Consider the following 11463-nt stretch of genomic DNA (forward strand, 5'->3'; position numbering starts at 1 on the left):
AGCTACCAGGGAAGCCCCATTACATAACCTAGTGATTGGTTATTTACGTGTCTGTCTCTCCCTTTAGATTTCCAACTCTTAATGGCAGGGACTGTGACTGTCTGAATGCTCATGCTTAACACAAAGCTTCCTGCCACATAGATCTCCAACACACTTTTGTTGAAGCAATGAATCATCCTTGCTACTTCTCTCTCCTTCATGCCCTATGGCCTACCCTTCCTCAAGCCCTACCCACATCAAAATACTCCTCAAATGCATTGATTACTCTCCATCTTTACCACTCTGCTTCAAGCCACCATCCTCTATCAGGTGGACCTACATAACAACCTTCTAATTGTCTAAATTACTTTAATCCCGGCAATCTAGTTCCCATACAAGAGCCAGAGGGGTTTTTCTAAAATGGAGATCTCATCATGTTACTCACTAGCCAGAAAGTCTTTAGTGGTACCCATTAAAAGTAGCTCAATAAAAAAGCTTGAGGGATATTCAAAATCTTAATTTTAGTAAGAAAACTTCCTACAAACTTATACCCCAGGATGATTTAACCTCTAAAACACATAAGAACTACTATAGGGCTATAAGGTGCCTCCTTAACATTTAATAAAGAAAAATAGTTCTTCAGTATCTAGAGCTAACTCATTTTCTCTGCCTTCTGTGCTTAATAATGTCTCAAGCGTTTTGATTCAAATTTGATCAAATATTTGATGTAATGGAGAAATAAAGGATTAAAAGTCTTTTCATAATATTTGTACCCAGGAGCTCATGTGTCCCCATGGTGAGATTATGCTGTCAGGATATGACATAGAATGATTATGATGTCATAGCCCCCTAAAACAAGCTGAGCTACGTTAAACCCAGCAGTTTCCTTCGGAGAGGAAACACAGCAAGGTCCTGGACATGAATCTCTTCATTTATGTCCTCCTTTTATCAATTTGGACAAATAATTGTTTAAATAGGAATGAAAGCAATGGATCTGCTATTGCAGGTATGTCCCTAACCTTAAAAGCTAGAAATTATGATCTACTATTTTAAATATATTCAAGTACTTAATTAGACAAGCTAGCTGTGTTTAAGAAATCTGTTTATTCTATTTTACTATGAGTAGGTCTTTGAGAACTTCTAGGACAACATCTGAAAGTTTTACTTCTGTGTAAAAATTCTAAACATAGAAACATGAAGAGTACAGCCATACTGTCCCCTTTCATTCCCCTTCCCCACCCAATCCACCAACCTCTGCCCCTCCCCCACCAGCCATACCAGAAAATTCTATGTGAATGAATCTAGCATGGTACCTAACATATAGTAGGTTTCAAGAACTGTGTTTTCGTGTCCCATCTCATTTCCCACCATACACATTCACACACACATCAACACTCAAGTGCATTCACACATTCAAATACATAGGTAATGGGCTGAACAAGCCACAATGTAGGGTAACCTAGGTAATTATACTGATTACTGGCTAGAGACAGCTGATTACTGTCTCTGGCTAGAGACAGCTCCCATATTTGGCTTGTAGACTGTGGCTGGCTGGGGACATGATAGAGGGAGGAAAATGACAGTGGACACTTATCATGCTTAAAGAAATAACTGATGATGAGATTTGACTTTGATCTATAGTAACAAACCCCCATCAAAATGGAAGCAAACTTGGTTACCAAGCGCATGTTCTAATGATACATTTTCTTTCATAGTAACTACACAGGCTGAGTCCAAGCAGAGCAAACTGGAGGAATTGAGGCGACATATCCTCATTATTGTAGCTGGCATCCTCATCATCAGCTATATGGTCACATGTTCCTGCTTTCTTTACTATACCTGTGATGGTCAGGAAGCCCATAAAGCAGCCAAGTAAGTCTTAGACCTTTGAATAAAAGTACAAGGTTGGGGGGAGACGCACGTTCTTCACTATACCCTATAACTGTGAGAGCGAGGAAGTCCCCAAAGCAGCAGCATTAAGTTGCTTTTTGAACTTTTGAACTAACAATACACAGTGGTGGGGTGTAGGGGTGAGGTGAGGGGGTGGGTGCGCACATGCATGAGCGACTGTACCTGCACATGCATGCGTGCACACACGTAGGCGAGTTCACTGTTGTTTTGTTACTTAACACTAACTTTAGACTTCAGAAGAGCTACCAACATCTTTGGGTTGGATATGTTCACTTAAACGAAACTCTTAGATTATCTCAAGTACATTATCAACTTTAGCCAAAACTATCTCCTATTCAGGGTTCAGTTGAGCCCCAGGCTGCTAATTTCATTATAAGTTGAGTCTATGAAAAGAGGGAATGACTATCTCAATAAGACAGAATCAAAATCTTCTCAGGGGAGAAGGAGTTGGGTCTCTGCATTCCAAAGATAGTAACGCATTTTGGTTAATCAATCATTTTAAGATGTGATAACATGAAAAATTTGTAACTGTGTTCAGTGATCCTAGTCCCTGCCTTTAATATAGGAGGATTAGGCTAGCACTGATATACTGGGTCCCTAAAAATTTCCCAATCCAAGGACTGGTTACTGAAATATACCACTGTTCTATTCCTTTGGTTTTAGAGTAATCTTGTGAGGATTAATATGTATGGTTACAAAACTTGATGGTGTAAATATGATAGGAAAGCAATGAATTTGGTCTAAAGACTTGTTTATGTGAGAGGCTGTGACATTTGTGCCTCAGTTGCATATCAACTTGTGACTTTTTTATAAAAAGTTTAATTTCTGGAATAAAGAAATTCCCTCTCTCCCTCTCAACAGTAGATTTGAAACAAGTTTGTGTCATTGCATATATAGACTATATGGTTATCCATTGTGGTTGAAACAGCAAAATTAAGAAAAAGAAAAAGCATTCAACATGAGTTCAAATCTGTAACCTGAGTCATGGTTTTCTCCACACTCCAATTCTTACTGTGTTAAATTTTCCTGCTAGAGCCAAAAAAAGACCAGAAGTCTAAATTGACACAATAGCCCATATTTTCTGGTAACAGCAATTTTACTCTTCTGATTTAAATTGTTATATTCCAAATCCTCTGTATTTTCAGAGTCAATAAAGGCGATATCACCATCAAAGCATCCACATCATCAAAAATATCATTTACTGGCTCCAAGTCACCGACTGCTGGTCTGGGTGATCCAGAGAAACAATTTCTGATATCCAGTACAGATAAGTCATTTGGGCCCTCAAGTCCACAAAAAGCCTCTGTTCCTTCAAGTGCCAAAAAGTCAGTCAGGCGTTCGAGTCAACAAAACCCATCCAAGCCATCAAACCCCAAAAAAGTGTTAGGATCACCCCAGCAGGAAAAGTTGCATAGAACACGCAGTCCAAAACAGGCACATAGGTGGGCTCATGCCCATAAGCTAGTCGGTCAGGTCAGTCCATCCTATCCAAAGAAGGCCACCAAGCCAACTTGGTCATCAAGTCTACAGTGTCAGGTCAAGCCAACCAAAACTCCTCTACCCTATTCAAAGAATCAAAGCTTCCCTGAGCAATCCAGTGTAGAGAAACTGACCAAACGCCAGAGATATGTTAAACCAAAATGCCCAACTAGTGCAGGTAAGGCAGAAATATTATCTAGGCCTCAACCAGTGAAGTTTTGTCGATGCTACAAGGAAAAATGCCTCGTTTGCAGAGCTGTTTCTGAGCCATTCATCACTCATATTTCAGAAGCAAATATAAAGCATGTTCCAGTTCCACTTTTTTCACGTGAATTGAAGCACTTTTACAAGTCATATAAAAAGAGACCCAGATACACTGTACTGTATGGCAACACGAGTGGCAGTGATGTCACAACATATAACAGTGATGGTGACAGTGACAGGGAGGTGATTATACTTTGTGATATAAAAAGCAAGGAAGACATCTATAAAAACTCCCAATATAATTAAGGGATCAAAAAAATAAACAACCACCATGCAGAAGAAGCAAACTTCTATGAACTATTATATGCTCACCATATTTAAGAACCTGGTAAAGGAAAACTCCACTTGGTATCACTATTGAGATTAGACCTATATTCATCTTGAGGCAATTTACTTGAAAAATAGTAAATAAATCTGTGACATAACAACTGACTTTATTGTAATTATTATTGTATTTTAGAGGTATAAATCTCTTTTGGAGGTATCATAGATCTGCTTGGGCAAACTCTGGGAGATGGTGAGGGACAGGGAAACCTGGCGTGCTGCAGTCCATGGGGTTGCAAAGAGTTGGATATGACTTGGCGACTGAACAACAACATAGATCTGATCACTTGGATGGGCTTCCCAGGTGGTACAGTGGTAAAGAATCCACCTGCCAATGCAGGATACATGGGTTCCATCCCTGGGTTGGGAAGATCCCCTGGAGGAGGAAATGGCAACCCACTCCAGTACTCTTGCCTGGGAAATTCCATGGACAGAGGAGACTGAAGGGCTACAGTCGATGGGATCGAAAAGAGTTAGACACAGGCACACACTTGGATGGGAAACATAGTCACACACACACACACACACACACACACACACACACACACACACACAAATATAGAAAGGTATTGCAAGATGGGTACCCTGGGCTGCTCTTTCCCTTGGATTAGCCCTCAATTGAAGTCTCAACCCAACTATTTTTTAATTTTGACATACTGTCCTCAGTTTAAGACTGTCTTTCTGTGGTGCCCAGTGCATGGCGGAAATGGCTCTGTGTGCTTGGTTCTGGCTGCACTGGGGAAATTCCTGATAGTCATTACCTTTTTAAAAAAATATTTATTTGACCATGCCGGTTCTTAGTTGTGGCATGCAAACTTTTGGCTGTGGCATGTGATTCCCTGACCAGGGATAGAACCCAGGCCCCCTGCATTGGGAGTGTGGACTTTTAGCCACTGGACCACCAGGGAAGTCCCAATAGTCATTTCTAATACCACTGCCTCTGATGACTGCTACCAAACAAAGTAAGGATCCAGGCTCCAGCCCCCACTCTCAAGGTTTTTGATTCTTTTTGTTATCCTTCAAGATGATAAAAACAGTTTGCCCTGTTGTGTATTCTCAGAATGGCCCAGATAGAGATCTGATATCTACCCATTTTCTTCACAGGGTACCTTCTTACTTAGAATCAGGAGGGCTGGGAGGCCAGGGGAAAACCTTGGAGTTATATTTTCTAACTTCCTCACTGATGAGAGGTTATCCCTGCCCACTTCCGAGAGCATGGTTCAGAAAAACAGACAAAATCCTGGAGTCACAGCCTATATTCTAGTACAGTGAGGTCAGTCCCCTGTCACATCCAGCAGGATCAGTTAAACTCCATAGCTGGCATATATTGAATGTGTACTACTTGCCAGACATTGTACTAGTCCCTTTATGTCCGGGATATCTGAAGGCCACCTTCCCCTCAATTTTACTGATTTAGCAAAAGGACTCACAAGACTCAAAAGCAGATTATAGTCATGGCTGAGGTTTATTAGATAAGAATATACAAACCAAGATCAACAAGAAAAAGATGTCTTTTCAAGTGAATCAGACAGGTTGGACATGTGCTTTTGAGTACTTGGCCCTCTCGGGCCACCTAGGGCATGCTTTCTTCTCTAGCAATAAACTAGAGGCATGTGTGCAACTTGGCTCTGCTCAGGGAAGCCTCAGCATCTGAAGCTTTTATTGAGAACAGGTCCCATAGGTACATCACGCTCCATGACCAGCCTTACCAAGTGAAACTCAGGATCCCAACAATGACACCAGATGCACATTATTGATGGTGATGTTTGTGCAAAGCAATCAGGTGAACAAAACATGATCATCAACTAATTAACATTAGAACATTCTCCCAGGGTTGGCCAATAGTCAAATCATGGTTTCCAGTTCCCTTGACATACAAGGACCAAACAACCAGATCTTCTGTGTTAACACTTTTCTCACATTCACATATTTGATTTAATCCCCAACAGTCCCCTATTATATGGAGTATTATATGAGTTAACTGATGCTCTGTAACATATAGTAAGAGCAACTGATTGAATCAAGATATGGATCTATGATTGATGTAAATTCAAATTTTCACTATGCTATACTGCCTTCTCACTTTCAGTTTCTAGGGTATCTGCTTATTCTCAGATCACCCAGTCCACTGGTATCAACAAAATCCTTACTTGACTTTTAATCAATCTGGACCATCCTCCTAACCAATCAGGAGCATATAAATATGTCTTGAGTTCATTCAGATCTGACTTTCTCATAACCTCTGCCTCTATTGGTAGTATCCTGGTGGGGTCTGTAAGGTCATTATGAAATTCACAGATGGCATGATGTATAAAAGTTTTAAGAGGTGGAAAATGCATTTGAAAAGCATTGTGGTAGCTACAGACTTGATTTCCTACTTTTATGACACTTTTTGTAAAGATAAAATGTAAAGGGTTAGAACAGTTCCGGGGTAGCCTGGTCTCTTTAAAATTCATGAATAGAAGCAAAAGTTCTGATCAAATTTTTATGGTTTAGTATGAGTAACAGTTCAAACAAAAAGGTAGAAGCAGTATGAATGAACGCCCATATAAGCATTGCCCAGATTCAACAATTATCATCCCATGGCCAATGTTGTTTCATTTAAACTACTATCCATTGCCTTCCCATTTATATCTCAAAAAAATAATAAATTTTAAAAATACATAACACAATACTCCATGGGGTCACAAAGACTTGGATACAACTGAGTGACTGAACTGAACTGAACTGAAACACAATACTATTATCTCATATAAAACTTCATAAAACTCCTTAATATAAATTATCCAGTCAGGATGCAAATTTCCTCCATTTGCCTCATTTTTTTAAATGGTTTCTTTGTTCAGATGATGTTAACCAGTATTTGACAGCATCTCAGTCTAAATTTTTTAAAAATTAAAATTTCATTGGGTAATCTGGCTTCATATTGTAAGATGATTTTGGAGTTTATCTGAGCTATCAGTAGCCTGGAAAATAGCCAAAGTCAAAACTGCGTAGTTTTTCAGCTTAAATTCAACTGAAGTCTTGGTTCAGTTCAGTTCAGTCACTCAGTCAGTCCGACTCTTTGCGACCCCATGGATTGCAGCACACCAGGCCTCACTGTCCATCACCAACTCCCGGAGTTTACTCAAATTCATGTCCATTGAGTCGGTGATGCCATCCAGCCATCTCATCCTCTGTCGTCCCCTTCTCCTCCTGCCCCCAATCCCTCCCAGCATCAGGGTCTTTTCCAATGAGTCAACTCTTCGCATGAGGTGGCCAAAGTATTGGAGCTTCAGCATCAGTCCTTCCAATGAACACCCAGGACTGATCTCCTTTAGGATGGACTGGTTGGATCTCCTTGCAGTCCAAGGGACTCTCAAGAGTCTTCTCCAACACCACAGTTCAAAAGCATCAATTTTTCGACACTCAGCTTTCTTCACAGTCCAACTCTCACATCCATACATGACCACTGGAAAAACCATAGCCTTGACTAGACGGACCTTTGTTGGCAAAGTAATGTCTCTGCTTTTTAATATGCTATCAAGGTTGGTCAGCAAAACCAAATCATCTAAGCTCTCTTCTCTTACCATTCTTAAGCTAAAGACTTGTAATACTTTAAAGGCTGGAAATATTAATATCTAATTTTTTTTGCAAAAAAAGTAATAATTTTTTACCAGTGAAAGCTTCCACAAGTTAATACCTAAAATAACTCGTATCACTTCAAAGGATAGTCTTTGGCGCTTCTTGGAAATGTCCTGGTTTAAGTAAGGGCACTCTGAATCTCTATTTCCTAGCCTTCTTGCAGCATTGTTTTATCCGTCATGATGCCTTTCTTCTGTCTGGCTCCCTTTTTTTTCCCATTTATTTTTATTAGTTGGAGGTGGGAGGGGGGATCGGGATGGGGAACACATGGCTCCCTTTTTATATTTCCATGTTCAGCAAGTGTAAGGGCTGTATCTCAGTCAGTCCTGTGCTTCCTTACATTTCCGTCCACCAGGGGTCGCTGTGAAGCCAGTTTCAATTGTGGTCCTTCCCTCTAAGACCATCCGCGCTGTCTTTCCCTTTAACCCTCATTCCTTACCTTCATCTCCAAAACTCATATCTTGTTCATGTCTATGGAACTAAAATCGTTAGTTCTTCAGTCGTGTCCAACTCTTTCTGACTCCGCGGACTGTAGCCCACCATGCTTTTCTGTCCACGGAATTCACCAGGCAAGAATACTGGAGTGGGTAGCTACTCCTTTCTCTAGGGGATCTTCCAGACCCAGGGATCCAACTCAGGTCTCCTGCATTGCAGGCACATTCTTTACCATCTGAGCTACCAGGGAAGCTCTGGGGTCACAGAGAGTCAGACACGACTGAGTGACTAACACAACAATAACAATGGAACTGAAATTAATTATATTTTACTCCTTTTATTCAATAAGTTCAGTTCAGTTCAGTCACTCAGTCCTGTCCAACTCTTTGTGACCCCTTGGACTGCAGCACACCAGGCTTCCCTGTCCATCATCAAATCCAGGAGCTTACTCAAACTCATGTCCATTGAACGGGTGATTCCATCCAACCGTCTCATTCTCTGTTGTCCCCTTCTCCTCCCACCTTCAATCTTGCCTAGCATCAGAGTCTTTTCATGAGTCAGTTCTTTGCATCAGGTGGCCAACATATTGGAGCTTCAGCTTCAGCATCAGTCCTTCCAATGAATATTCAGGACTGATTTCCTTTAGGATTGACTGGTTAGATCTCCTTGACTGGTTGAATCTCACTTTATTCAATAAAGTGGTTTCTAAAAACCTATCACTTAAAAAAAGTACAAAAATGCAGATTTCAAATATTTCCAACATAGATTTATACATGAAATTCTATAAGCATGGAAGTTAACACAACATTGTAAATCAACTTTACTTCAATAAAATTTTTAAAAATTAAACTTAAAAAAATTAAGAAATTATATAAACAATGGAGTATTACTCAGCTATAAAAGGAATGCATTTGAGTCCATTCTAATGAGGTGGATGAACCTAGAGCCTATTATACAGAGTGAAGTAATTCAGAAAGAGAAAGACAAATACTGTATATTAACACATATATATGGAATCTAGAAAGATGGTACTGATGATCCTACATGCAGGGCAGCAAAGGAGACACAGATGTAAAGAACAGACTTTTGGACTCAGTGGGAGAAGGAGAGGGTGGGATGATTTGAGAGAATAGCATTGAAACATATACATTACCATATGTAAAATAGATAGCCAGTGGGAGTTTGATGTATGATGCAGGGCACCCAAAGCAGGTGCTCTGTGACAACCTGGAGGGATGGGGTGGGGAGGGAGCTGGGACGAGGGGTTCAGGAGGGAAGGGACACAAGTATACCTATGGCCGATTCATGTTGATGTATGACAACCATCACAATATTGTAAAGTATTTATTCTCCAATTAAAATAAATACATAAATTCTTTAAAAAGAAATTATATAAACATGTAGCTGAAAGAATACTTTGAGATCCTCTCTTCTACCTCCTGTGGGGAGAAGGGGCTGTGAAGAGCTGAAGGAATGTTCATTCAGCAAGAAGACCACGTTTTACCGGGCTACCACGTTTGAGGACGCTAGTTCGTGGTGGCATGTACCTGGTTGGCAGATCTTTAAGTGGCCACAGAGAAGTCATACACCAGATGAGGGATATTTAAAAGTCTTCAGTTTTATCAACTCTCAAAATCCTCAGGTACCTGCCACATCGTGAAATTCCTAAGAATTGGAAGCAACAAAGGAAGGGAACTAGAAGTAGAAAGAAAGCTTTCTGAGAGCTTCAAATATCTCCTTAAAGGCAACCTATATACACCCCTCTATTATTCCTCTGCTGTTGCAACCTTATTAAACAAGGGTTGGAGGAGGAGCCAAGATAGTGGAAGAACAGGACGGGGAGACCACTTTCTCCCCTACAAATTCATCGAAAGAACAATTGAACGCTGAGCAAACTTCACAAAACAACTTCTGATTGCTGGCTGAGGACATCAGGCGCCCAGAAAAGCAGTCCATTGTCTTCGAAAGGAGGTAGGACAAAATATAAAAGATAAAATGAGAGACAAAAGAGCTAGGGATGGAGACCCGTCCTGGGAAGGGAGTCTTAATGGAAGAAGTTTCAAACACCAGGAAACCCTCACACTGGCGGGTCTGGGGGAAGTTTTTGAATCTCAGAGGGCAACCTAACTGGGAGGAAAAATAAATAAAACCCACAGATTATGTGCCTAAAAGCAACTCCCAGCAGAAAAGTACCCCAGACACCTGCATCCGCCACCAGCAAGTGGGGGCGGAACAGAGAGGAGCAGGCGGCATTGCTTAGGGTAAGGACCGGGCCTGAGTGCCCTGAGGGCAATCGGAGGGAGCTTTTGTGAGATACCAACTTAAACTGTGGGATAGCAAAAGAGAGAGAGAGAAAATTAACCGGCCCGAACACACTGCCGGCCGTTCGCAGAACAAAGGGTCTGAGCAAGTCCAGAGAAGAGCTCGCAGGCTGCGGACCGGCCCAGCCCCGCCGGAGGCAGGAGGCAGGGGGGAGGGGAAAGGGGCAAACTCGGCCCCAAAGACGGCATCCCCTACCACACTGCAAACAGGCCTCCAGTTTCTAACCAAAGACTTCCTGAGATTCTGGATGGTCGACATCTGCCAGGAGGGTCGCGGCTAGACACAGGGTGGACCGGCGCGGGCGGGGACTGGGGCTGGGGCCGCGGAGGGGAGAAGGCGCGCCACACCCGGGGAGAGTGCGCCTGTCAAGCTCCTGGCTGCCTGAGCTGCTCCGGCCGGGGAAGGCACAAAACGCAGGCGCAGCCGAGTCCGCGCTTTTGTGGAACACCCGAGGGCTGGAACCGCATGCAGCGCAGGGCACGCTCCATATAGAGCAGCCGGGAGCCTGAGCAGCGTAGACGGGGAAAGCAGCGCCCCTCCCTCCCCGCAGCGCGACGGAACTAGCGAACCTGAACAAGAGACCACCTCCGCCCGCCTGTGTCAGGGCGGAAATTAGGCACTGAAGAGACCGGCAAACAGAAGCCAAATAAACAAAGGGAACCGCTTCAGAAGGGACCGGTGCAACAGATTAAAATCCCTGTAGATAACACCGACTACACCGGAAGGGGCCTGTAGATATCGAGAAGTGTAAGCTGGAACAAGGAGCTATCTGAAACTGAACTGAACCCACACTGACCGCAACAGCTCCAGAGAAATTCCTAGATATATTTTTACCTTTTTTTTTTTTTTTTTAATTAAAATTTTTTTTTTTTTTTTTTCTTTTTTATTTTTTCTCTTTTATTTTCTTTTAAAATTCCCTATTACTCCCCCATTACTCCTTAACTTTCATTTTCATAGATTTTTATGATTTTTTTAATTAGGAAAAATTTTTTTTCTTTTTTTTCTTTTCTTTTTTTTTCCTCTTATTTTCTTTTAAAGTCCTCTATTACTCCTCTACTACTCCTTAATTTTCATTTTCATTTCACTATAACCTTGCAAAAAAAAAAAAAAAGAGAAGCCCTATTT

At 41.6% G+C, this 11463-nt stretch overlaps 1 protein-coding gene across 1 annotated transcript; it reads left to right on the top strand.

The window, feature by feature from the left end:
* Nucleotides 1-833: 833 nt before the first annotated feature.
* LOC110139323 (uncharacterized protein CXorf66 homolog) lies at nt 834-4061 on the top strand. Its single transcript, XM_020897073.2, has 3 exons — nt 834-985; nt 1695-1851; nt 3036-4061. The coding sequence occupies exons 1-3, from the start codon at nt 898-900 to the stop codon at nt 3877-3879; spliced, it is 1089 nt and encodes a 362-aa protein (XP_020752732.1). The 5' UTR covers nt 834-897; the 3' UTR covers nt 3880-4061.
* The last annotated feature ends 7402 nt before the right edge of the window (nt 4062-11463 follow it).

This window comes from Odocoileus virginianus, unplaced genomic scaffold, assembly GCF_023699985.2.
Source record: "Odocoileus virginianus isolate 20LAN1187 ecotype Illinois unplaced genomic scaffold, Ovbor_1.2 Unplaced_Contig_1, whole genome shotgun sequence".
NCBI lineage: Eukaryota > Metazoa > Chordata > Mammalia > Artiodactyla > Cervidae > Odocoileus > Odocoileus virginianus.